Here is a 25,843-nt window from a genome sequence, read left to right on the forward strand (position 1 = left end):
ATAACAGTTCACCTTGCTGCTATTTTTTATACAATGAAAGTCTTAGTTAAAACTGAATCACTTACCATGTTCATGATGGTAAAGATGTAGGACTCAACGTTTCCACTTCCGTGGTACTCCACGAGTTTGGAGTCGCCCACCACCATGGTCTCCACCCAGCGCTCTTTGCTGATGGAGCGAGGCGAGATCCTCCGAGGCCGATCCTGCGGTTCCTGCTGTTCCTGCTCCCAGCGCTCTCTCTCCCGCTCCACCTGTTGGGAATACTTGGAACCATCTGCACAAACACAGACAAATTCTGCTCATGCAACACCGTTTACAATGATTAAGGCGAGACACTACAGGTGAATAGGGTAACATTTTAAAATAATAGATATCACCATGAAACTTCCTCAGTTGATTACTTACACAAATATATAAAAAAAATGTACAACAAGTTTTTGAAATGTGTATGTTTAATTAGGCATTATCTCATTAAATATGCACAATTTTGTATATTTTTTCGGTAGATAGATCTGACCATATGATAAAGCCAGGTGCAATTTTTTTTCCATTTTGTTTACACACAAGATGAAAAAAAAATTCTGAGGGATTTCAGGATATATGCTTTCATTACCAAGTAAATTTAAATATACCGGTGCTGTCCATAGGCTACTCTTAAAAAAAACTTTTTTTTTTTGCCATATTTTCTTAATTAAAATGTCACATAAATCAGGCCAGGAATGATTTATTAACAAATCCCTCTAAAAATATCTTCAGAATACTGCTAAGAGTATAACTGAGAGTTTGGTGTACATCGGTGCTACATAGGCTAGAATTGTGTCACTGGAGAATAACAAAAAACTCATTTTGAGAAAACGGCATTTAAAGCTTTGTAATGTTAAAATTCAAACTTTTTTTTTAGTGGAAACAACTATTTACAGACACAATATCTTATCAAATCATTAGCAACAACAATACAAACCACCTAAAACACATCGAAACTTATAACACAGCATTTATAGCCTTCAACTGAACTGAAAAACAGTCAAAAACACACATCTAAATGCCAGAGCACGTCACGTGATGCATCTGAACGAATCACGTTGTCAGAAATTGACATCAGCCAATGAGGTTTCGCTTTTAGAGATAAATGCCCATTGTACTTTCACAATTGGTTGCTGATAAAAAGGAAATTACCATATTTGGATCAGACAACGCGGAGGAGCGTGTTGATTTAGAACGCCAACTTTTGTTGAATTTACACTATAGTGTTGTAAAATAAAAACTAAATGTGTATTTTGGACTTTTTTTTCACCAAAAGTCTGAAAGAAGACATGTTATCGAAGACAAATAGCCCAAAATCTCAAAATTGACCAGTGAAAAAAAACGATGTTTTTGCCTGCCGTGTCTCGCCTTAAAAAATGTAGGCCCGGTTTCACAGACAGGGTTTAGATTAAGCCAGGATTAGTTTAATTAGGGCATTTGTAGCTTTTATAAACATGCCCTAGAAAAGAAAACATTACTGATGTGCATCTTGAGACAAAACAATGGCACTGACATATTTTAAGATATTGCTTTCAGTTAAAACAGCTCAAACATGCATGTTAGTCTGGGACTAGACTTCAGGCTCTTCTGTGAAACCGGGCAGGAGTTTCTCCAAGTATTATTTGGTGAAATATCCTTTTAACACCATATGAAGGTTATGCATCTAACATAATCAAATATGTGTCTTGTTTCTCTGACCTTTGACACCACAGGGACTATAGTGACCACTGTGTGCATCTGTGCTGCGTCGCCGCCTGAGAGCGCTCCAGGTTAAACTCCGGTACATCACATGTGGGTGTCGAGGATGAGTGACATTTGGGCTGAGGCCACGGACCGGCTCGATCAATAACGGCCCCTCCGGGAAATTTAACAGCCCTCTCTATAAGTAAAAAAACAACACACTTAGTCATAATAAATAATAACAGATGTCATTTATACTATATATGGTTTACATTTTTGGGGGAAGTCCTTTTTAATACTTTTATTCACCATGGATGCATTCAATTAATCAGATTAAATTAAAAAGTGGCAGAAAAGACATTTATCATGTTGCTAAATATTTATATTTCGACTTTCAGAAAATTAAGCAGTACAACGTTTTTTAACATTGATAATAATTAGAAATGTTTTAATCAAATGTTTTCTAAAGGGTCGTGTGACTGATGCAGAACATTCAGCTTTGCATTACAGGAATAAATTACATTTGATATGTTATATATTTTATATAATATATTAAAAATCTATATTTATTATTTATGAATAATAAAATATATTTATAAATATACAATTTATATAAATAAAAATATTTATATAAATTGTGTGTGTGTGTGTATATATATATTATAATATATAATATAAATAAAAATATATATATATAAATACAAATATATTAATAAATATTCAAATACAGTTATTTTAATTTGTAAAAAATATTTCACAATATTACTGCAAATAAATAAGAATAGAAGAATCCACATCACAACTATAATGACAACGGCACAGAGAAATTATCTAACTTTCTCAAATATTAAAAAATATTACCAAATATTTAAACGGCCTTGTGTTTCTTTTGAGCCTCTTTAAATCTAAAGTTCAAAACTCGCCACCATGATGTAGGAGTAACATTGATGTAACAGATTATGATTGTCTTTATGAATTAGGGTCTGTGTACATTGCTCAAAAGCAAAAGATCCTTCCATATCTACTGTATGATTTACGGGTCCCATGAGTTCACACTTTTTCAGTGTAAATCTAAAGGTCCACCAGTTGAAAATGGCTCACCCAACAAATCTACAGCCCAACTCTCCACAACCAGCCACTCAGTTTGCGGTGTCATTCATGTCTGTAGCCCAAACAGTGTGGGACGCGTTACTCATTAACGGTTCAAATGTAGGGATTAGGAAAGGGTTTGTTCAAATGGTTTAAAGTAGTTTGTACTGTAATGACACTTCGGGTGTCAGGTCTCATTATTTGGATCTGTTGGAATGCCACTGAATGCAGGAAAGGTATTTTCCCGGTCACACTCCCTCTGTTTGTTCATTTCCCCTGCAAGTTCTTGCCAGTCCTGACATTTTCTCCACACTGCGGAGGCTTTAGCAGGATTATTACCCACCTGGTGTTACAGAACGTGTCACGTGCACATGCTAAAACACAGCACGAACACACATTATACCGTTAAATGCCACACATCCGTGTTTGACATGCAAGTGTTACATTGAATTCAATCCTATTTGCCCCTTTAATATATACAGGTGAAACTCGAAAAAGTGCAAAAGTTCATTTATTTCAGTAATTCAACTTAAAAGGTGAAACTAATATTTTATATAGACTCATTACATGCAAAGTGAGATATTTCAAGGCTTTATTTAAGGCCTTGAAATATCTCACTTTGCATAAAATATTGCAATACCTTTTGAAAAGATTTTTAATATTTTAATGCTCACCAAGGGCTGCAGTTAATTGATCAAAAAATATTGAAATATTACAAATTATAATAACTGTTTTCCAGTTTAATATAATTTAAATTTAAATGTATTCCTGTGATATAAATCAGTATTCTCAGCATCATTACTCCAGTCTTCAGTGTCACATGATTCTTCAGAACACATTAATATGATGTTTTGTAGCTCAAGAAACAATTTTATTATTATCAATGTTGAAAACAGCTGTGCTGCTTAATATTTTGGTGGAAACTGTGATAATTCTTTTCAGGATGCTTTGAAATTTTATTGAATATGTGTATGTTATAAAAGTATTTACTTTGATCAATTTAATTAAATCCTAAGCACCATTGCTATTACTTATATTTAAAGCTGCAGTCGACAAGTCTGGCAGATTGAGGGGACTTAGCCAAAAGTTTGAATGTCTACAACTCTCGTGCCCCTCCCCCGCTAAAGCGAACACCCTCCCATCGAGTTCGCAAGCTCGTCAGTTTTCTCTCCGCCATCACGCTTCGTACAATCCAACACACCTGCGAACTTCAGGCGTGTGCATGTGATATTGTAACGTGGGGGAGGGGGGATCTGTGGCGTGTGCACGAACTGTGATTGACAGTCAGATCTCACACAGCCCTGCGCTGATTGGACCAGAAGAACCGGGAGCGGTGGGTTTTTGCGCTCTATGTACTCTACATTACGCTCTATGTACGAACGCTGCTGACGTATTTCCGGTGGAATCTCAGCCAGTGTCTTTACTTCCGCATAGCGCGCTCTAAAGCGAACTGTACTAGCGGCAAAACTTTCATAAAATTAATTTTCTCAGAAACGGAGACAACGATTTGTTGTTTCCCTCAAAGTTGCCGAAGTTGCTCGAAATATATAATTAAAAGCCCTTCTCGTTCTTACTCTTAGGTGTGACAGAGCCTCACAATATAGTTCACATCATTCACGTTAACTGCTGGAAGTTCTTGTAAACAGCGAGTGTAATTTGAAGGTGGAGGTAGAAGCGCAGGTTTTTTTCTAAAACCGGCCGATTAATGTTGTTCTGTCGGTTTCAGTGAATATGATAAAAAAAATCTTGCCGACTTCAGCTTTAAGGTTAGATTTTTGAACAAACTCATAACCCCAACTGTTAAACTCACATTTTAAAGGTGAACTATGCAGTTTTTTTTACCTGAACTGAACAGATTCGGAGTCATTGGAATGGTTATATTACTTTTTTCGGGTTGAATGGTGGTCATCTCGCACCCCCCTATCGCCTGTGCGCGGAAAAAACACACTTGCAACTTTGAGCCGGAGGGCCGTCGTGTGATATCAGGTCTCGCGATGTAAAGAATTGCTTTACGGCAAAAAGAAATCTGCTAAAATGTTGTAATTATTGCGCTCCCTCACGCTGTTCGAACCCAAATGAAGAAGACGTTGTAAAGAATGTCTCGTCTGCTTTGATGTCGTTGATCTACTAGCCTCTGGTATCTGAGAGTCGACAACAAGTTTTTCGACAGTGTTGTCAAATATCTATTCCGGAGCTGTAGGGGGAGCTCTATAGAGAAACCTGCGAGCAAAAAGCGAGAATACAGCGAAGAAATTCCCGAAACTGCATAGCCCCGCTTTAAGGGTCAGATCAGGTTGCATGTTAACTTTTTAGATGGTTCTTAAAGTGTGATTGTCTGTATTATCTTGGACTCTGAACACTTTCTAGCACTCATGCGCTCATTCACCGCCCAGCTGAACGAATCAGTCCCATAGGCCAAAAACAGGTGTGTATGCATATGTGTATGTGTGTGTGTGTGTGTGTGTGTGTGTGTTCAGTACAAACTAAATAAACTGTAACCAGAAAAACATTCCAAATGTTTCAAAACTGGGCTGATGTAATGCAAAACAGATTCTAGGATTTGTGAAAAGACCATGAATTCTCCAGGGGGCTGGAGAGACACAGTCATAATATTGACTCAGCCATGTCGATCATCCACAGAGTCTAAACAATACTAACCCCTGCAACACACACAACTGTGTTGTACAGGTATGGCATGAGAAGCACTCTTACACATCTTCTCAAATGAAAGAAAAATCCCAACTGAGATCTGTTTAGTGTCTCAATTGCTTCCCTTTAGACAATATAAAAATATAGATTTGTTTACATCTCCGACATTTCTCCTGAGAAAAGAACCCAGTAATCCCACGTTTCTCGTTCAGAAGCGATCTCAAACTGTGCTCAGATTTGCCAAGATTTTGGCATCAAAATCCAGAGATCTCAATATGAACTCAAACATTTCTCATTAAATAATATGAAATAATCTGATATTCTACACTCTTACTATGTCAACACGTGTCTTATTTGTGTTCTATTTTCTATAATTTATTTTATTTTATTTCTCTTAATATATGGGACCCAGTTAAAACATTATTTATCTAGAAAGTGAAACGGCAGAGCAATATACGTTTCTTCTGGATCCTTCAGCCAAAACAATTCATTAAAGGTTGTGTAGGTAAGAATTGTCTAAATAACTTTTTTTCAAATTAGCTTAAACTGTCTTTATATACCAATACATAATTAAAATGTAAGTACTTTGAAAAAGAGAGTATACAAATTGAGTGACTATAGTGTATTTAATCTTCAAAAAACACAGCTCATTAATTCCTACCGGGACGAAACAAGTGATTGGCTTGCGCGACTGTCACTCTCCGTCGCCATGACTACCGCCGCTATTACTGGCTCTGCCGACGTGCGCGCAGTCGCGCACCCGTTTTTAGGTGGGAGTGAATGGAATTAATGAGCTGTGTTTATTGAAGATTAAATACACTAGAGTCACTCAGTTTTGTATACTCTCTATTTCAGAGTACTTGCATTTTAATTATGTATTGGTATATAAAGACAGTTTAAACAAATTTGAATAAAAGTTTTTTTAGACAATTCTGACCTACCCTACCTTTAATCTAAATCTTCATGCTACAAAAAGTGCCATGTTTTTGGGCATTTACCATGATAATACTAGTATTAGGCTATCACATGATGATACGAGTATAATTGATACAGTAAATTAAACAATATCCTTTTTAAGTATCTTGGTACTATGGTATATGAATATGGAAATCATTCTGTACCATTATATTTAAAGTACTGTGATACAGAACAGTACACAGAATATAATAAATTAATATAATAATTAATAATAATAATAATGAATATCATATAATTATATATTCTTATATTATATAATATTATATAAACTTTTATTTTGTATGCGATTAATGGTTTCACAGCCCTAATATATATATATTAGGGCTGTGAAACCATTAATCGCATCCAAAATAAAAGTTTGTGTTTACATAATATGTGTGTGTACTGTGTATATTTTTTTTGTATATATAAATACACACATGCATGTATACATCTAAAAAATATTTGCATGTATATACTGGATACATGTATAATTTATATTAATAATTTATATATATATATATATATATATATATATATATATATACACAGTATATGCATTGCACACACATACAAAATATAATAAAATCGCCATTTCATTTTACTGCCAATGTATTTTACACGAGCACATAAGACATTTCATTCCATCTCTGCATGTCTTTAGTGGGCCAGTCCTCTCTTTCTCTCTCCTCATCTGCTCCTCACAGCAGAAATGTGAGCTTTGGTGTCAGGGGGCATTGTGAAAACAAAAACTGAACTGCTAAATACAGAAGCCATGTGTGTGTTTCTCGGCTTCCAGAGTTCCTGCAGGTTTTGGTAGGACTTCAAACAGGATATAGGCCTATGTAAAGAACTATAAACTATAGTATAGTCCTTCAAAACCAGCCATACATCCTCTGGAAAGCAGGAAGAATGTATGGATCTAATGACTAATGCAGAGCGGGTCAGTGACGGGTAGTTTTGTTCATCTGTCTGTAACTGCTCTGGTTTGAAATAAAAGTTGAATAACAATGAAGTCAACAGAGTTCAGTGCTAATGAGTTTTTCACAAGGACCACAAAACAAACAGTAAACAGTCTAAAAGTTCAGTGCAAATAAAAAAATACACCACATTACTAAAATACTTTTTCCCCATCCTAGATTCATGTGTGAGACGACTATAAGTATATGGCCCTGTACGGCTTTCAAGATACTCTACCGTTCAAAAGTTTGGGATCAGTATTACATAGGACTATTAAACAGGACAAATTAAATAGTAAAGACATTTTTGATGTTACAAAATATTTCTATTTTAAATAAATGTTGTTATTCAGAACTTTATGCTCATCAAAGTATAATGAACATTTTTTATTCTAGTTTTCACAAAAATATTAAGCAGCACACAATGTTTTCAACATTGATAATAATCAGAAATGTTTCTTGAGCAGCAAATGATCATATTAGAATGATTTCTGAAGGATCATGTGACACTGAAGACTGGAGGAATGACGCTGAAAATTCAGCTTTGATCACAGGAATAAATTACATTTGAAAATATATTAACAACATGTTTAATTGATTCAACTTTTGAACACTAGTGTTTGAGTGGTTCAAAATTTCAACTTCTGGCTGAACCAATGGCGTGAGTTTGTCCTTGTATGGAAAAAAAGAGTTACAAAATATACAGAATGATGACATAATTTGTATTTTTGGGTAAACTATCCTTAAAAAAAACTACAGAAAACTTTCCACAAGCCCTGCAATGTTAAACGTGTAGTTTTTGGGCTCTGCTCCACAACCAAATGCATTGCACAAAACATTAGCACATTGTCTTTTTTATTATTATTTGTGCCTGGCTGTAGTGCATAAACGCTCTGTGCTGATCATTTGCACCTCATTATATTATAGTTTGGTCACAAGGAATCCTGACTTTGTCTGCTTTAAAAGCAAAAGCCCCTGGCATCATCTCAGCGACCTGTACAGCAGTTTTATAGAGGTCTATCTGTCTGATATTTATTTTCTGCTTAAACACCTGAGTCTCTGAGGAGTGAGTGCATGAAAGTGAATGGAATGCGAGACTGAGAGAGTGTTTTTAGGGGAAGATAACATGAGAACGGAATGAAGCGCTGTTGATTGACCTTACAGGAGGAGCGTGCATGCTCAGGCAGTGACTGACAGACAGAGACAGCATTTACTGCATGCATACTTCTGCAAATTATGCATGCAACTAATATAAATCAAAGCTCATTTTCAAGTCCAGAACTCTTTCCTGTGCTTTCACCAACAATCGATTCCATCTGCCTCTCCTCTTTTCCCTGTTTGCAACTACTTGTTCAAAAGCCAAGTCAGAATGAGTCATGTTATGTGCTGACACACTGACCTGGTTACAGTTCTTCTCAAGTTTCCTGCTTTTTATGAGCGTCCATTTCCAATAACAGACTACTATTGGATCTTATTACACGGGTCTCTGGAACAGCTAATTCTGATTGGTCAGTCGTGGCATTCTGCAGTGAAATATAGTCGTCAGATACAATCACGTTCTAAGATTTACATTTTTTAAACTCATACAAATGGACATGAACTATTGATCTATTTGGTAAGTAGTAGTCGTGTAATACTGGGATGATCTGCAGTCCGACAGTCATTATCAGAACATATAAACTCTTTCATATCTACTCTGCTGAACACACAGTCTCACACGCTGATTTTTCTTTGTAGAGTCACCCTGAGTGCAAAACACACTTCTTTTTGCAAACAAAACAGGGGCCAAAGAGTTAAGAGTCTAACAGACCATGCAGTCGATGTCGCTCCAGACAGGCATTTGTTCTGTCTGGGACCACCAGGTTTACAGGAGCTCTTCACTAGCTGAAACTAAAACTTGTTTTCGTTAATTTAAATAAATATAAATATAAGGTGAAATGCTTAAACGTAAAAAAAAAAAAATTCCGAAAATGTTATAACTGAGTCACTAAAATAAACATATAATAGTATATTGCCCGGTTTCACAGACAAGGCTTAGATTAAGCCAGGATTAGGCCTTAGTTCAATTAGGACATGCAAGTAGCTTTTATAAACATGCCTTAGAAAAAAAAAAAACATTACTGGAGACATTACTTGAGACAAAACAATGGCATTGACATATTTTAAGACACGTCAATGGAAGTTGCTTTCAGTTAAAACAGCTCAGACATGCATTTTAGTCTGGGACTAGACTTAGGCCTTGTCTGTGAAACCAGGGGCTTGAATAATACTAAAATAAATTTGTTTACTAGTGGCCTCTGAAAGAAACAGTCAGATTAATTTCAAATACATGAAACTGCATTAGCAACCCATTCTACTTCCATAATGCGGCAGATTTCAGAGATAACAGAATACTCTAAATAAAAATGTAAGGCTGGGTAAAAGAACACGGTAAAAATTATTTTACTTTTTTTTTTTAGGGAGAGTTTAAGTTCCTTGCAATGGTCGCCTTTAGCTTGCTTGCGACACTTAATATTCAGAAATATTATTGATATCACTAAACTGAGCTGGATGATGACAGCATTGTTGATGAACTCATTCCATAATTGACTTTACACAGTTATTGAACCAAACTGAAACAACACCGAACTGATTTCAACTGAATAATGACGGTTTACTGTTGTCTTTTTAGAGTTGCTTTACTATAGTTGAATTCTGTTGGCATCATTGAATTATTACTTTCCTGTTTATCACTGTAAAGCTGCTTTGACACAATCTGTATCGTATAAAGTGCTATATACTGTAAATAAAGGAGACTCAGACTTCACTTGAGTTGTTCAGACTGAAAAATTGCTCTTTTTTTAATGTGCACTGATTCATTGTTCAGAATTAGATCAGGAATATCCATTAAGTAATATCCATTATTAAAAATAAGGTCAATTGAATGTTTATGTTGACTTTAACAGCTGATGACAGTATCAGCACTACTGCAAGTATGTGAATTTACACCAGTGGCCATTTGCATCAACTTAGCCTGTTAAGACTGTCTTAAGAAACAATTTGACCAATTAGAAATGAGTCAGGTAATCAGTCAGACAGATCTAACTTTTTATGTAACTGACTTTCAAAAGTTAGGACCAGCCTTGAAAAAATAAAAGTATTTTTAAGACTAGTCTAAACAGTGTATGCAACAGGCCCCAGAAATGAACTGCATGATATACATTAAACAATGACAGATTAAGTCAGATATTTCTCACCAGTCCCTCACAGGTGCTGATAGCAGCGGTCCGGATAACACTTGGCATGTTATCAACTGTTACTGTGCCAAGAAGGTGACAGGCACCGTTCCCAGATGTTTGTGGCCACTTTTCCATTAAACTCCCGTTGTGTCTCTCCAACACATATTCATTAGCGAAGAGGTTGTCATTGGTGGTTAGATTGAGAGTGTACTCCCGACCTTTGTAGTTGAGTTTGTAATACACCCGCCTCTCCGCTGAATTTAGGTCCCTCTTATGTCGCATGTTAGAGAAGTGATGTGATAAAGCGTATGAGATGAATTTTCCATTCGCGTCCACTTTTTCAGGGTGATCCACATAAAACTCAGAGTGTTGCTTGATGAAGAGGTCTATGAATGAATGAAAACAAGACAGTTCAATTTAAATACTTTCAATTTTTCTTTTCAAGTACATATTACAGCAGATAATCATTTCTGGAGCTTCTGGAGAGGATAAGGGCATATCTCACAAAAAAGCATCAGAAATATCTTATTTCAGTCATATTTCACCATAACATTAAATGGGGGAAAAAGAGAGAGTGAATAAATAAATAATTTACATTTAGCAAAAAGACTAGGACATTTAAGTCCATTAAATCTTTATGACATTTTATTAATTATTGTTATCCAATTATAATATTATTTCATTCATTATACATAGCATCAAACACATACACTATATATATACATCACACACAGTATATATATATAATATATATAGTGTAGCCTATATGTGTTTGAGATTATATATATTATATATATTAAATATATATTATATACAGATTATATATATATATATATGTGTATATATATATATATATATATATATATATATATATATATATATATATATATATATATACATATATATATGTGTGTGTGCATTCTTTAGAAAAACTAATGACACAAAAAAATATGATTTTGAGATAGAAAATGTGTGCATTTTACTACTCCTAAAATCCTTTAATATCAAAATTTTGGTATATATACAGTAGTAAAATGCTCTTCTGATAGGGTGACATAAACCTATAGGCATTGATTCAATTCAAGCCATTTTAACCATTCAGAGAGTGACTCTACACCCAAACCACAATGAAAGATTACCTTTGATATATCACTATATCACTGTCCTCTTCATGTCAGACATCATAAAACAGTCAAAATGACTGATGAAAGAGTTGATGTTCATAATTTTACTGCAATGAACAGATGTGCAAGTTTCTCCAAATACATAGCTACAAGATTGAGAATGTTATACTGAAGTTAAAAAAAATCCTTTGTAACTGAATCATTCATACATAAAAGGGTAAAATGTGCTTTTATAGAATGAGATTGTGTAAAGTTACTCCATAAACAGAAACATGGACTTTGCAGCAGCTGACCACTCGCCTCAGTGAAACACTTGACATATCATAAGCACTTACCAGATGCTTCTGTAAATAAAACAGCCTAAAAGCTGTATAGCCTAAGCAAAATATGCTTGAACACAACTGTATAATTCTTATGCATGAAAACACAAACCTTGTTCTGTGTCTGGAAAGAGGTAGTCCGGTTCAGAGCTCTTGACGTGGCTCGCAGCCAGAAAGAAAACACAATTAAACCGCAAAATCGCGACGCTGACCCGACTTGGCATGTTTCTGCAACGCAAAATTAAAAGGGTAAATAAACGCTCTGCGGCATTGAAGCCGAAGAACTAGTTAAAGTCAGTCCTGGGGGGAGTTTCTGGTGAAAGCAGGAGACCTCTGAGGTCAGCGAGACGGAGAAGGAAAGTGAACAGAGAATGAAGGAATATGATGTGGAGTGGGAGGAGAGATTCCAGTGACTGACTTTCCTCCGGTTTCCACGCGCAGGAGGAGAGGAGATCGCCACAGGACAATAAAAACAAGGGAGGTACCTAGTTAGTCTAGTAGTAGGCTACGCGTTTAATGGCAATTTTTATTTTTTTAAAAATAGACTGTAAAAGTTGCTAATCCATAAGAAAATCTTGGTGCGACCCTAAATGTGGGTCTTAAGTAAGGGATAATGTAGGCCTACTGGTAATTATTCCTTAGTGGTTTATTTTGCGGCTTTTAAATAATGACCAGCTGATGTAGCAGGCTACACAATCCCGCTTAATTAGTCCACGAGCTGCTCACCAAATTCGTTGATATAAAATATTGATTTGTTTTAAGTTTGTTTATAATTGTTTAACTATAGTGTCTTAAGCTACCGCAACAAATAGTCCTAAAGCTCTATGTAAACAATGCGGACGTGTTTAACCGCTGCGCTCGCCGTCTCTCGCGCAAACGCTCAAATTAAAAACTCAGATTAAAGGCCCACTGAAGAAACAAGACAGGGCTGGACAGATCGAACAGCTCCTCCCCTTTTTTAAATAGCCAATAGCATAGAATTTCGTTTATAGCACCGCTCGGCCAGAGTGACCTGGATAAAGCTGTTTTCTCCTAATTTCTAAACGTTTCTCCTCCTAATCTCCTCCATATCGCTATACAATTAATATAGTATTCTGTGTAGAATTCAAATGAGTCCAATATGTTTTGTAGTCTGCTCCGACTCGTGCATATGATCCGTTGCAGCGATAGCATGGAGCGGATCATATGCACGAGTTTGCGTAAGTGCATCATTTGCGTAAGTTAGCCCCTTTCACACAGCAGTCACTGTAAATTACCGTAAAATTGCCAGAACGACTTTACCGGTAAATAAAAAAAATTACTTTTTACCGGCAACAGATAATTCACACATCAGTTCCAAAATATGGTAAACTCTGTGAAGATGTCATTAATCGGAAGTGACTTGACTTGCCTTGACTTAATCAGTGCTGAGTAAACGCATAATAATTTTATGAATGGCCCAGAGGCCAGAGCTTTCTTTCAACGGCCCAAATCACTTCTTACGTCAGCGCGTTCTGACCTCGTACGTGGAAAATACTGGTAATCTTCATTCCGCGTTGACACATTTATATTCCGCGCATTTACCAGTAATTTACTGGTAATATTGCCGGAACCAATTTGAAAAGGTCCTGTTCACACATGATCTGTTACTGGTCATTTACCAGTACTGTATGTGTGAAAGGGGCTAATAATGTGAAACCAGACTTCATTCGCCCCAATGGAAAGCACATTTACAGTCTGAATCGTTCCCTATCCCCTAGTGCGTTATGTGCCATTCGCCATGTAGAAAATAGTAAATGTGTGAACATGTCATCAAAATCATTAATCCATCCCAGACAGCAACATAGTGTCGGCCCAGATCCGGGCCACATCTGGTACATGTGGATTCCCTTTCCACTGTGTGCAATTTTTTTTGTGAACGACCATAAAAACGCAAGTCAGGGCAGGGCAGTGGGATGAAAATAAACTGGAGCTTACATGTTTACATAAAAAAAACACAATAAAACGAATTCTGTGTAAACGTCCGTTTATAGTGTAAAAATCGCTTAATATATTACAGTAATGTAACACTGAAGTCCTCGGAGTACTTTTTTGAGTCACTTTTTTGTGTTATTATTTCAGCTCTGTATGAGCGGTATACCGTGGCGTGTTCCTATGGACGGCAGTGAATATGAGGACATTTCTGACCGCTGGATGGCGCTATTGACCAATTAGAATCAAGTATTCCAGAGTGAATCTTGACAGTTTAAAAACCTCTAGCATTGCTGTGCTGTTTGAGCTACGGGGATAAGTCACATTTTGCTCATGTGGTAAATTTAAATTAGTAAATTTGGTACACAGTAACATTTTGACTTAAATTGAACTTATATTCAAAGGTAAATCTCCTTTTAGATCCTTTTAGGAAAGAAAAACTATTTTGGGCTAGTTCCTTTGTATCATCTTGATGTGGTTATTTATTTAAAGACTGTCTAATTTTAGAGAAGATTACATATCCATATGGATCACACATGCTCTCACACCCCAGCCAAAATTGCTCTGTTGTTGCAGATTTTATTTCCCATCCCACTAAGATGTTTTAACTTTATATACCCTTTACTTTTCTACATTATTTCTTACATTCTTCATTAATTTCGCTGAATGCTGTGAAAAACAGAGGAATTCATTAATTAATTAATTCAATCATTCATTCATTCATCCAACTAACCAAGTGGGAATTTCAAGCAGTGATAGAAGTGTCATGCCAAACGTCATATGAAACTAGTTTAAACATTTGTTTAATCATGTATGCCGTTTTATGCATTTGTCACTGCACTATTATTTTAATTAGCTGCAAAAATGTGATTAAAATGGTGATTTAAGGTGAGTTGCATCCCCTAAAATGTTGACGTTCCCTACAATTTGGAAATTTGGGATTCAAAATATTATTTAAACAGTAAGTTTTGGGATACTGAAAAATTAAAAACATAGACGCATTATTATTGCTTCTATTATTATTTATTAATTGATTAATAATTAAAGGTGCAGTGTGTGATTTTTAGCGGCATCTAGTGGTGAGGTTGCGAATTTCAACCAACAAAAGTTACGGTGGCCGAGAGGGAAAGATGTCGTCGTCTGAGACAGCAGAGAGTAACTTAGCCAGGTGAGGTTTCTTTACAAAGATAAATTAAGAAATTAGGTTTACTTTATTATCCAGTACAACGATATGTTATTGCGAATATTATTGTTACTTGTTCATCATTGTGTCAGTGTTTTATTCGCTGACTTTTGCTAGCTTCCTTGCACGAAGAACGTAGTAACGAAACGCGTTTCGTTTAGGGCCACCGTAGAAACATGTCGGCGTATTTAAATGTATGTGGACCCGCGGTGTATGTAGATAGAAATGGCTCGTTCTAAGGTAATAAAAACATAACGGTTAAATAAGGAAGGTCTTTATACACCACTGTGAACATAGTTATGTATGATATTGCATTTCTGTCAACAGATCCTCCTAAATATTACACAATGCCCCTTTAATAATAATAATAATAATTATTGTTATTATTATTAAGAATGTAGACTACAAATATTGTTGGCTTAGTGACAAATGGCTCATATGATATTCCTCTATTGTAATATTCTCTCTATATTCTCTATTCCTCTATCCTCTATTTGTTGATTCAAAAAGTGTCTGCTAAATGCATGAATGTAAATTCACATATTATATGTTAAAAAAAAAATATATATATTAACATATGCTAACTTGTAGATGTTGAGAAAGTCCCTGTCTACGACCTTTGTTTTTAACCCATCTCTGTGCATAAATGCACTACACATTATTTCCACAAGATGGCGCATATTTCTATTGTTGCTCTTGAACTTTGTTCTACATTTTACAGGTCTAGGATGTCTTCCAGCATTGCTATTTCCCAATCACTCCGAGTAAAGGCTGCAGAAGTTCCTTAAACGGACTTTTAAACACCTCAGGTTACAGTCGGCATCATGCTAAGGGTCAGAGGAGTATGACATCGAGGGACATTCTCTGCTTTCTGTCCTGTAGAGTTGCTGAATTCAGGAAACCTGGTGAGTTTGAGCTTAATTCATTGAGAAAACAAAAGCTAATCTGACTGATTAGTTTGTGTTATATTGATTTATGGCTTAAACTCCATGTTGCCTTGACTGACTTTAAAGAGAAATACAGATTTTTAAGACTTTCAGGGCTATATAACATCATCAAAAGTCTGTTCCAATCAAGTTTTATTACTATCACAAATGTTAATGCATATCTTAAATAAACATTACTGTTATGTATCAACAGTTTTCTAAATGCATTTAATTTGATTTTCTCCCAGTGTTGTAGTGAAGTGGTGTAGTCCGTGTGGTCATGGAGGGGTTTTGGGCTGTGTTTTTCCCTGTGCTGAGGATCTGGTTCACCTGTGTGGTGGTCCTGATAATGCTGCCTGCCATGTTTGGCATCTCTCTAGGCATCACAGAGACCTACATGAAGCTCCTTATCAAATCCTTAGAGGTGCGTAAGACCTGTGTTGCTATTGTTAACTATTAGAAATCATTTTTGTCAAAGGGATATTCACCCAAAAAAGAAAATTCTGTCATTAATTACTCATCCTCATGTCGTTCCAAACCTGTAAGACTTTCGTTCATCTTCAGAACACATATGTAGATCTTTTTGATGAAATCTGAGAGATTTATTGACAGCTACGCAACTGACACTTTGATGCTTCATAAAGTTGATAAAGAGATCATAAAACTAATCCATATTAATTGAGCGGTTTGGTCAAAAACATTTCTGAAGTGACACGATCGCTTTACATGATGAACAGATTGAATTTAGGCTTTTATTTCATTTTTGGGTGAACTATCCCTTTAATTGTAATTAAAACTGAAATAAATATGAATAAATATTAGATGGAAACTTAAACGAGATGTTGCCTTCGAAAGTAACTGGAATAAGGTTGAAGTACTAAAATATAGTACACATAAAACTGTAAAACTAAATAAAACTGAAATAAATATATATATATATATATATATATATATATAAACTAAATAAAATGACTAAATTAGATAACAAAATGACTAAATATTAAACTAAAATTGATTTTTTTAACAACAATGAAAGCTAAAAATGTAAAAATAAAAGTTATTTATTACATTGATTCTATATATAAATAGTTCAAAAGATTTATAAAAGCTATAATAGTATATAAACAATACTAAAATAACACTGTAGACTTACATATTTACAGACATAAATTAGTGGCATGACCATAAGATTTTTATATGTATATTATATATATGAATTTATAAAGAAAGGCGCTATATGTAGTCACATGTTTTTTTAATTACGTAAAACTGTCATTATTTACTTTCTTAAAACACTGAATGTCTTAATGTGAACAATGGACTTTATGCACAGCTGTACTACTTCCTGAACTTCAGGCAGCTCCTTTGTTTCCTGTCTGCCATTATTGGACAAACTGATTAATCCAGGTGTGCCTGACCAACAACAATAATCAGACACACCTGGATTAATCAGTTTGTCCAATAATGGCAGACAAGAAACAAAGGAGCTGGCTAAAGTTCAGGAAGTAGTGCAGCTGTGCATAAAGTCCATTATGCACATTACTCCAAAGAAAAAAAAAATCCATGTAATCCTTAATCAAAATGTTGTAACTTCCTCCACCAACTGAGACGACTTTCCTTTTTCTCACTGATGTAAGTTAAGCCGCACCGATTCACATTCTGCCTGGCTCCATTCTAGTACGTAACACCCAACTTTCCTCCTATCAGCTCCCAAAAGATAAAGTGTCATTCCCAACATTTTTTTTCTATATTAGGGGAGTAAACGGGTTTACAAAGCCAGTCAATTCATGTTGATTGCGCTTGGCACCATTTTTAATCACTCTTTAGCTTTTCAAATGGTAGTCCTGAAATACCGGTAGTCCTGCATTTAAAATAAAGTTCTGCTGTGGCAAATTATTTTAGAAAAGCACAATTCTCTCTCTTGATATGAGCTTTTCAAAAACTGCATTTATATTAATTATACACAACTTTAAGATGTACAGCATGACACACTCCAGAATAGTCCTTGACGTGTTACATCTACAGGACGCTACACTATTGCACACACTCACCAAGGGGAAATTAAACAATTTTGTTGACCAATGAACACTGTGGCATAAGCAGATGACGTGATAAGTGCCCTTTGGTCTTAATGAATTGCGATTCATTATGCAAGTCATACAATATATATTAAGCTTTACTCTGTGTTTTTACAGTGGGCAACACACAGAATACAAAGAGCGAGTAGAGCAGAGGAAATACTGAAACATTCTGCATCAAATGGTGAGTTTACACACACCGTGCTTAACCATGGGTTATCCTCGTAGTCGTTGTAAACACCACTTTTAACCCCGGGTAAAGGAACATTTCACACTTGTAATGTATTAGCACTGCTTTTTGCGGTGTGTATCAAACCTCCATGAAGTTGGCATGGGGTGGAGAGTGACGTCACAGCTCCCGAATTATATTTGTTATTTATGCGGAAGGAAAATAGTTAGTTTTTGTTTTAATGGCACAAACCGAGCACAAAGGAATAGGAATAGTTTGGGGTGGAGAGCGACGTCACACAACATCCCCCAAAAAATTATGTTCAATATCTCAAACACCAAATCAGCGCAAACGTAGCATAAGTGAATGGCATAGTTTTGGGGATTATTTCTTTTTATGAGGTGCCAACTTCACGGAGGTTCAAAAGCACAATAAAAGTGGTCCATATGACTTGTGTACTATATATGACAACAACTTTGAATGAGGCTGAACAAGCTGAAATTGAAAAATCATTCACAATGATGTCCCAGTTGTTGACAGGACATAATTGAAGCAGAATGCAAATGAATAATGACTTAAATATCATCCTGCTTGTCATTTTATAGGATTATTGAGTATTTCTGCATTTCTTTTCTTTTCTATATCATTCCTCGGGTTCTTGTAAAAGTGGACGTCTTTTATGCCTGTTAGTTTAGCTTCACGATGGCTGTTTTCCAAGACGCAAGCAGAGCTTTGAGATCTCTTGGGTTCTCCGCTTATCTGTCTACTCAAATAATCACGGGTTACACAATGATCACAGTTGCTCTTGCTCTCTCACACATTCATGATGGACTTTAGTCTGTCTTTATCAGTTACACCCTCCATTAGATTTATAAATGCTCTTTATCAATACCTCACTGATCTTCACTGATAAATCAACATCTAAGCTGATGATAGCGTTACTGGTTATAAAGTGTCTGACTCTTGTTTGAATGTGTTTCTAAAGATGGCACAGAATGGGCACTGTGTTCACTGAGCTTATGTACAACAAAGAGAAAAGTCTGTCATCATTTCCTAAGAATTTTCTTAACTTTGTACTTAATAAACTTCCTTAGAAAAGTCTACGTCGTTTTTATGACATGTTCTTAAAGGATTAGTTCACTTTAAAAGGAAAAATTCTGTCATCATATACTCACCCTCAAGCTGTTTCAAACCTGTATGAATTTCTTTCTTCTGCTGAACACAAAGGAAGATATTTTGAAGAATGTCAGTAACCAAACAGTTACCAGGTCCCATTGACTTCCATAGTAGGAAAAAATATATACTATGGAAGTCAATGGGCACAGTTAACTGTTTTGGTTACTGACATTTTTCAAAATATCTTCCTTTGTGTTCAGCAGAAGACAGAAATTCATACAGGTTTGAAACAGCTTGAGGGTGAGTACCGGTATATGATGACAGAATTTTACATTATAATTTGAAAGTGAACTATCCCTTTAAATAACAGAATTGTTCGCACCTGTGTTTTTAGGATTGATGAATCCCATGTAAATTGCAGTGTTTCTTTGCATACTATGATTTTTTTTCAGCAAATGATCAGAAATACATTACAGTAAAATACTATCAGTGTAAACGACTGTAGAATTAAATAAAATGCAGTAACTAATTATTTTGAGCAAACTGTCATCACTGAAATGTGTGTAAGAGTGCTCTTGAGTGTGCGTAGATTTTGTTCTTAACTAAGAACAAATCCAAGATAAGAAAACATTAGTGAAAGTCAGAATCTTCATAAAAAGAGCGTAAGTGGGGTTTAAGAACACATTTCTTCGTAAGAACGGTTGGTGAATGAGGCCCATTGTTCTTTTCTATATAAGGAAATTGAATGGACACAAACAGTAAAGACATTTATGATGTTACAAAATATTTCTATTTCAAATAAATGCTTTTGAACTTTCTATGCATCTAAATAAAAAATTTTTATCACGGTTTCCACAAAAAATTTTTTTTAGCAGCACAACTGTTTACTAATATTGATAATAATAAGAAATTTACCAAATTAAAATATTAGAATGATTTCTGAAGGATCATGTGACACTGAAAACTGGAGTAATGATGCTGAAGATTCAGCTTTGATCACAGGAATAAATTACACTTTAAAATATATTCAAACCAGTTATTTTATATTGTAATAATATTTCACAATAGTACAGTTTGATCAAATAAATACAGTCAGTCATTGTTGAGCATCTCATTCTGTTAACCAGGTTTCAAATCAAGTTAACCAGGACTTGTGTCTGTGTGACTCAGGTTTGATTCAGCGGGATAACTCCTCTTTGGAGCAGGAGATTGAGGAGTTACGTCGGAACAGGCCAAAGTCGGCCGAGCGCGGAGACTTCACTCTGAGCGACGTCCTGTACTTCAGCAGGACGGGCATCGAGAGCATCGTGGAAGACGACGTCACGCAGAGATTCACCTCGGAGGAGCTGGTGTCCTGGAACCTCCTCACCAGAACCAACTACAACTTCCAGTACATCTCTCTCAGGCTCACTGTACTGTGGGGGGTTGGCGTGGTTGTGAGATACTGCATATTGCTTCCTCTACGGTAGTGTACCAGTTCAATAATACTTCACACCTAGTGCAGTAGTGTTCAAATTTTGGGGTTTAAAGAAATTAATACTTTTTTTTTTTCAGCAAGGAAAAAGCTTTCAAATAAATGCTGTTCTTTTGAACTCTCTATTCATCAAAGTATACAAATATTACAGTTTCCACAAAAATATTAAGCAGCACAACTGTTTTCAACATTGATAATAATCAGAAATGTTTCTTAAGCTGGAAATCAGCATATTAGAATGATTTCTGAAGGATCATGTGACACATGACTTAAGGATTCAACTTTACCATCACAGGAATAAATTACATTTAAAAAAATAGAAAATAGTTATATTAAATTGTAACAATATTTCACAATATTACTGTTTTTACTGTATTTTTTTAATCAAATAAATTCAGCCTTGGTGAACAGATAATACTTCTTTCAAAAACAATAAAACAAATCTTACAGACTCCAATCATTTAAAGGGTAGTGTATATTAGTTAGATTCAGTGCTTTGTTCTTTTGTTTGTCTTGTGAAAAAAGTCATTTTTGTTTTATTTCCATTCAGTTTGATTCAATTGTCATGTGTAATTTTTTGAATAGTATAAACATGTATAGTATTTTCTCCCATGCATCTGCTCTTCTGTTATTGTCTCAGGATTACACTGACTGCTATAGGGTTAAGCTGGTTGGTAATTGGCACATCGATGGTGGGTTTCCTCCCTAATTTCAGGTAATGCTTTGGTTAAGTTATCAGTCTTTTAAATGCGTGAATTATTCATGATTGCACTTAATAAAGTTGATGTCACTTCATGCTGAAGAGATTATTATATTATGACTATTATTATGTTTTGGACCCGGGTGTCTCCAACATGAGATAATGGTGTGCTGGTCTCCACTAGGCTTCTTAACCACACAACTTATGATCAAATGTGTACATTTGCTAGACTACTTAGCCAATAACAAGTTAAAAATAATATTTCTCCATTATTCAACTCAACCTGAGGCATCAACACCGCTTGGATGCTGAGAAAATCATAAGCTATTATTGCAGTTTTCAAGGCTTCGCTATTTTCAGCAGTGGGATCATTTTAAAGAAGTCTTCGAAGCCAATGTAGTCTCAGTGGGCTTGATGAACAGATCAAATCTACTTCTCTCCCAAAACATTTGATGAGTGGGTAATGATTATAGGTAAACAGTGAGACATTGAAAGGTCCAACAGCTAAGAAGTGCATTATGAAATCTGCATTGATATCAATGAGTTATATATGAAAAAATGATTTGTATAAGTATTTATATATAATTTAGGGCTGTCAAAAGATTAATCGCGATTAATCACATCCAAAATAAAAGTTTGTGTTTCCATAATATATGTGTGTGTACTGTGTATAATTATTTATATATATAAAAACAAACACACACAATCATGTGTATATTTAAGTAAAATTGGTTATATTTATATATAAAATATAAATTATATAAATGTATATACAGTATATAAATGCAACTATTCCTTAAATATATACATGAATGTGTGTGTATTTATACATAATAATTCTACACAGTATACACACATATATTATGTAAACACAAACTTTTATTTTGGATGTGATTAATCACGATTAATCTTTTGACAGCCCTAATATAAATGTATTCCTAGTAATACTATTAAAAATTTAATAAAGCAATTTACATCAATCTGTTTATTTAGACAAATGTATTTATTTCCATGTAGGCTAAATGACAAATGTCTATGCAGGATGATGAAACATGCACTCGCAATAAATCATTTATCCAAAGTCTTTTTCTGTGTGTGCATTAAAGTGTTATTTGTTGTTTCAGAGTGAAGGGTTGGTTGAGTGAACTAGTCCACGTGATGTGCTACAGGATCTGTGCAAGAGGCCTTTCAGCTACGATTCACTACCACAACAAGTGAGTTCAAGGCTCCATTTGACGACAACCAGTCTAATCAAGTATTCATAATAAGGTTTAGATGTGTACAGTGACACTGTGGCTCTGTTTTAAAAACCTGTTGAGTTGTTTTGTTGTCTGCTTTCTACATAGTCAGCTGCCTTCTAAAGGGGCGATCACACTACACTTTTCGTTCCATTGATTTCCATTCAAGATGTTTCTCACTTCGCTGCGTTCAATTAAAATTTTGGTAAACTCGAAACAAATTCGTATCACTTGAAGAGGTCTGATTAATAGAAGATTGATGCGCTACGGCATGACCTCATTAGCCTGGCTCCGCCCTCCAACATACTTCCGCTCAATATACATCTTCCTTCAGTACGTCGTCTGGGTTTGCGGTGTATTCTTGGGTTTTCTCCGGCCAAATTTTTACCGGTCCAATCAGCGAACAGAGGGAGTGGCTGAGAACGATGACGTTGAGGTTGTGCGCTAGTTTGAGTCGTCATACGTCACGACCAAACGTTAGCGATTGGTTATGGCAGATCCAGAGTGGCTCTGGGCAGATCCAATAGTTTTAAACTTCAACAGAGTACCTGCCTACAAGGAAGTTAACGCTTGTCAATGGGGAGTGGACAGACTCTCTGTACAAATGAAATGTACGAGAGTCTGGTTAGACCAGGCTATGACCTCATAGCCGAATTTTAAAAATGCTAGATTTAAAAGGGGCTATATTTAGAAATCGGAAACCCTTGTTATTAGCGACACCGGTGGCTGTTAAAGGGATACTTCACCTCTGGAAAGATGAATGTGTATTAAAAATGGGTCATTTATGTAGTAGAAATGTGAAATTATTTTTGAATTTGGAGCCTTTTAGACTGAGAAAAGCCAGAAAATGTATTTGTGGCTTATGTGGATGAAAGACAGCAACTCCCAGAATGCAATTTTTCTTAGCAATGCTAAAACGCACATCAACCGATCACTTGTTTAGCGTTCATGTAAACACTACATTCAGATTCACCAATTGGAAAGATTTCAGTTAGATTGAAACAAAAGGTGTGCATGTAAACAATGAATGACAACTGTAGAAAGCAAAAGCCGAATCCCAGACATTTTGGACGATCTCGACGGCCGGATATGTCCGGGAAAAAGAGGACGGTAACCCCTACTACTCAGCTTTCTCCACAGAATAAGAGCCTGTTAGCTTAGCATCCAAAAAAAAGATGGCTGACACTATTTGTACATTCTGTGAGTGAGATCCCACCGTCTATGGGCGGGTTTAAAACATGCGGATCTAGCGCCTTCTACTGGCTGTAGTCTCTAGCCTCTGGCCAAAAACGCCTCGGATGACACAAAATTGCGATTTTTGCGTCATCGGAGGATTTTTTACAGACAAAAAATACATAAATCTCTTGTCTCAGGGGGATATGAGGGAGGGAGCAGCGAGCAGCAGTGGGTCTGAAATTTTAGGATGAGCAAGCCAACCTTTGATATGTCAACGTGTGTCCACATTCCTCTCCCGGGCCATCCATCCCTTTGCAGATGCGCGGCGGGGTTTCTCTCGTCATTTAACCGCGGAGACGCTTCCTAATACCTCAGAAAATCCGATCTGCCTGTTTACATACATGACCGTCACATCGGCACATATCTGATTTATATCTGATTGATTTCCACATATGAATGAGGACTGGAATCGATCTCGTTTTTTCCCTGTTTACACGGTCATAGAACACATCCGATCTGTGTGCCATATGAGCAAAAAAATCGGAATTGGGTCACATGTCACTGACAGTGTTCAGCACTTTTCATGTTAACGCAAACAATGATAAAAGTGAGGAGTTAAGAGTCTGACATTGCTATGTGTGTGTTTTTTTGTTTTTTTTGGAGGGGGGCATTGGGTAAGTTGTGTCAAAAGGGAGGCCCACTGTCTTAGACTTTGAAAACCCCTGGCTTAGACCATTCATCTCCATGAGAGCACATGTACCCAAATTAGATGCTGCCATCTTTGCTTCATGTGCATTTCAAGAGACATTTTTTTAGCCAATCACCTGTAAATGTAAAAGCTGTAAATGTCATGTGGCTGATCACTCTCTTTGAACTCCTTGCAGATGACACTGAGTAAACATCTACTATAATATAATGTTGTTTTTATGTTGCTTGCCTATTTGTATTTCGAAAAAAAAGTACAATGACTACTTTGGAATGGCTATCAGTGGAGAAAATGGCTTTTTTATGCCCGTAATGGTGTACATCTGTATCAAATGTGTCAATTAAACGAGTTTAACTGTGTAATCCTAATTCTTTTTTTTCAGAAAGAACAGACCTAAGAGAGGAGGCATTTGTGTAGCTAATCACACTTCGCCAATTGATGTGGTTATTCTGGCTAATGACAGCTGTTACGCCATGGTGAGTGAGACAGACACTTTAGTGCAGCGGTTCTTAAACCTTGTTTCACGTTTTGTCTGCGTTTACAATGGATGCAAGAACCAATCTTCAACTTTTCTTCTTTTTTTTTTTTGGCATATAGCGCTCAGGCCTGCAGTTATATCTGCATGGGGTATACGAATGGGGTACAATTTTGAGTGTATATGACTTCTATTAATATGACTCTGCTTTTCACATTAAGCAAACGGTACATCATGTGTTTTTTGGAGCTTGACATTTACAGTCACCAATCCAAAACCAAGTTTGGAGGGACACAAATACTTTTGGCAAAATTAGCCAGTATAAATTGTAAAATCCATTTTAGAATACTTCAAATGTTTTGTCCTGTATTTTATTTTTCAACAAAAATTATTTATCCAGTAAAAATTATTTGTCATTATGCATCATATGAATATTTGATGTAATTTACATAATTATTCATTATTTTCCTGTTTATCGCTGTGAACCAATCAGCGTATTGGATAAAGCGCTAAATAAATAGAGGTGACTTGACTTGATTAAAAAAATATATAAGGAAATTACAGAATTATTAATGTTTTTCAATAATAACATGACTGTTAATATTGTGGGCTACTGTGCTAAATTAATTAAA

At 35.6% G+C, this 25,843-nt stretch overlaps 2 protein-coding genes across 2 annotated transcripts in view; one reads left to right on the forward strand and one right to left on the reverse strand.

Moving 5' to 3' along the window:
* LOC306996280 (A disintegrin and metalloproteinase with thrombospondin motifs 12-like) overlaps nt 1-12,260 on the reverse strand; it is a 37,779-nt gene extending 25,519 nt beyond the window's left edge. The window contains exons 1-4 of the mRNA XM_079608614.1: nt 12,133-12,260; nt 10,595-10,962; nt 1,723-1,903; nt 66-274 (exon numbers count right to left, since the gene is read on the reverse strand). Of these exons, the coding sequence (XP_079464740.1) occupies nt 66-274; nt 1,723-1,903; nt 10,595-10,962; nt 12,133-12,244 (870 nt within the window). The 5' untranslated portion in view covers nt 12,245-12,260. The remainder of the gene's footprint in view (nt 1-65; nt 275-1,722; nt 1,904-10,594; nt 10,963-12,132) is intronic.
* Nucleotides 12,141-25,843, forward strand: part of agpat9l (1-acylglycerol-3-phosphate O-acyltransferase 9, like) — a gene marked incomplete at its 3' end in the record, with an annotated part of 16,840 nt that continues 3,137 nt past the window's right edge. The window contains exons 1-8 of the mRNA XM_079605582.1: nt 12,141-12,501; nt 15,875-16,058; nt 16,328-16,503; nt 18,275-18,341; nt 20,613-20,907; nt 21,557-21,631; nt 22,741-22,830; nt 25,119-25,216. Coding sequence (XP_079461708.1) covers nt 16,360-16,503; nt 18,275-18,341; nt 20,613-20,907; nt 21,557-21,631; nt 22,741-22,830; nt 25,119-25,216 — 769 coding nt within the window. The 5' untranslated portion in view covers nt 12,141-12,501; nt 15,875-16,058; nt 16,328-16,359. The remainder of the gene's footprint in view (nt 12,502-15,874; nt 16,059-16,327; nt 16,504-18,274; nt 18,342-20,612; nt 20,908-21,556; nt 21,632-22,740; nt 22,831-25,118; nt 25,217-25,843) is intronic.

Source organism: Phoxinus phoxinus (assembly GCF_949152265.1).
Source record: "Phoxinus phoxinus genome assembly, chromosome: 3".
Lineage (NCBI taxonomy): Eukaryota > Metazoa > Chordata > Actinopteri > Cypriniformes > Leuciscidae > Phoxinus > Phoxinus phoxinus.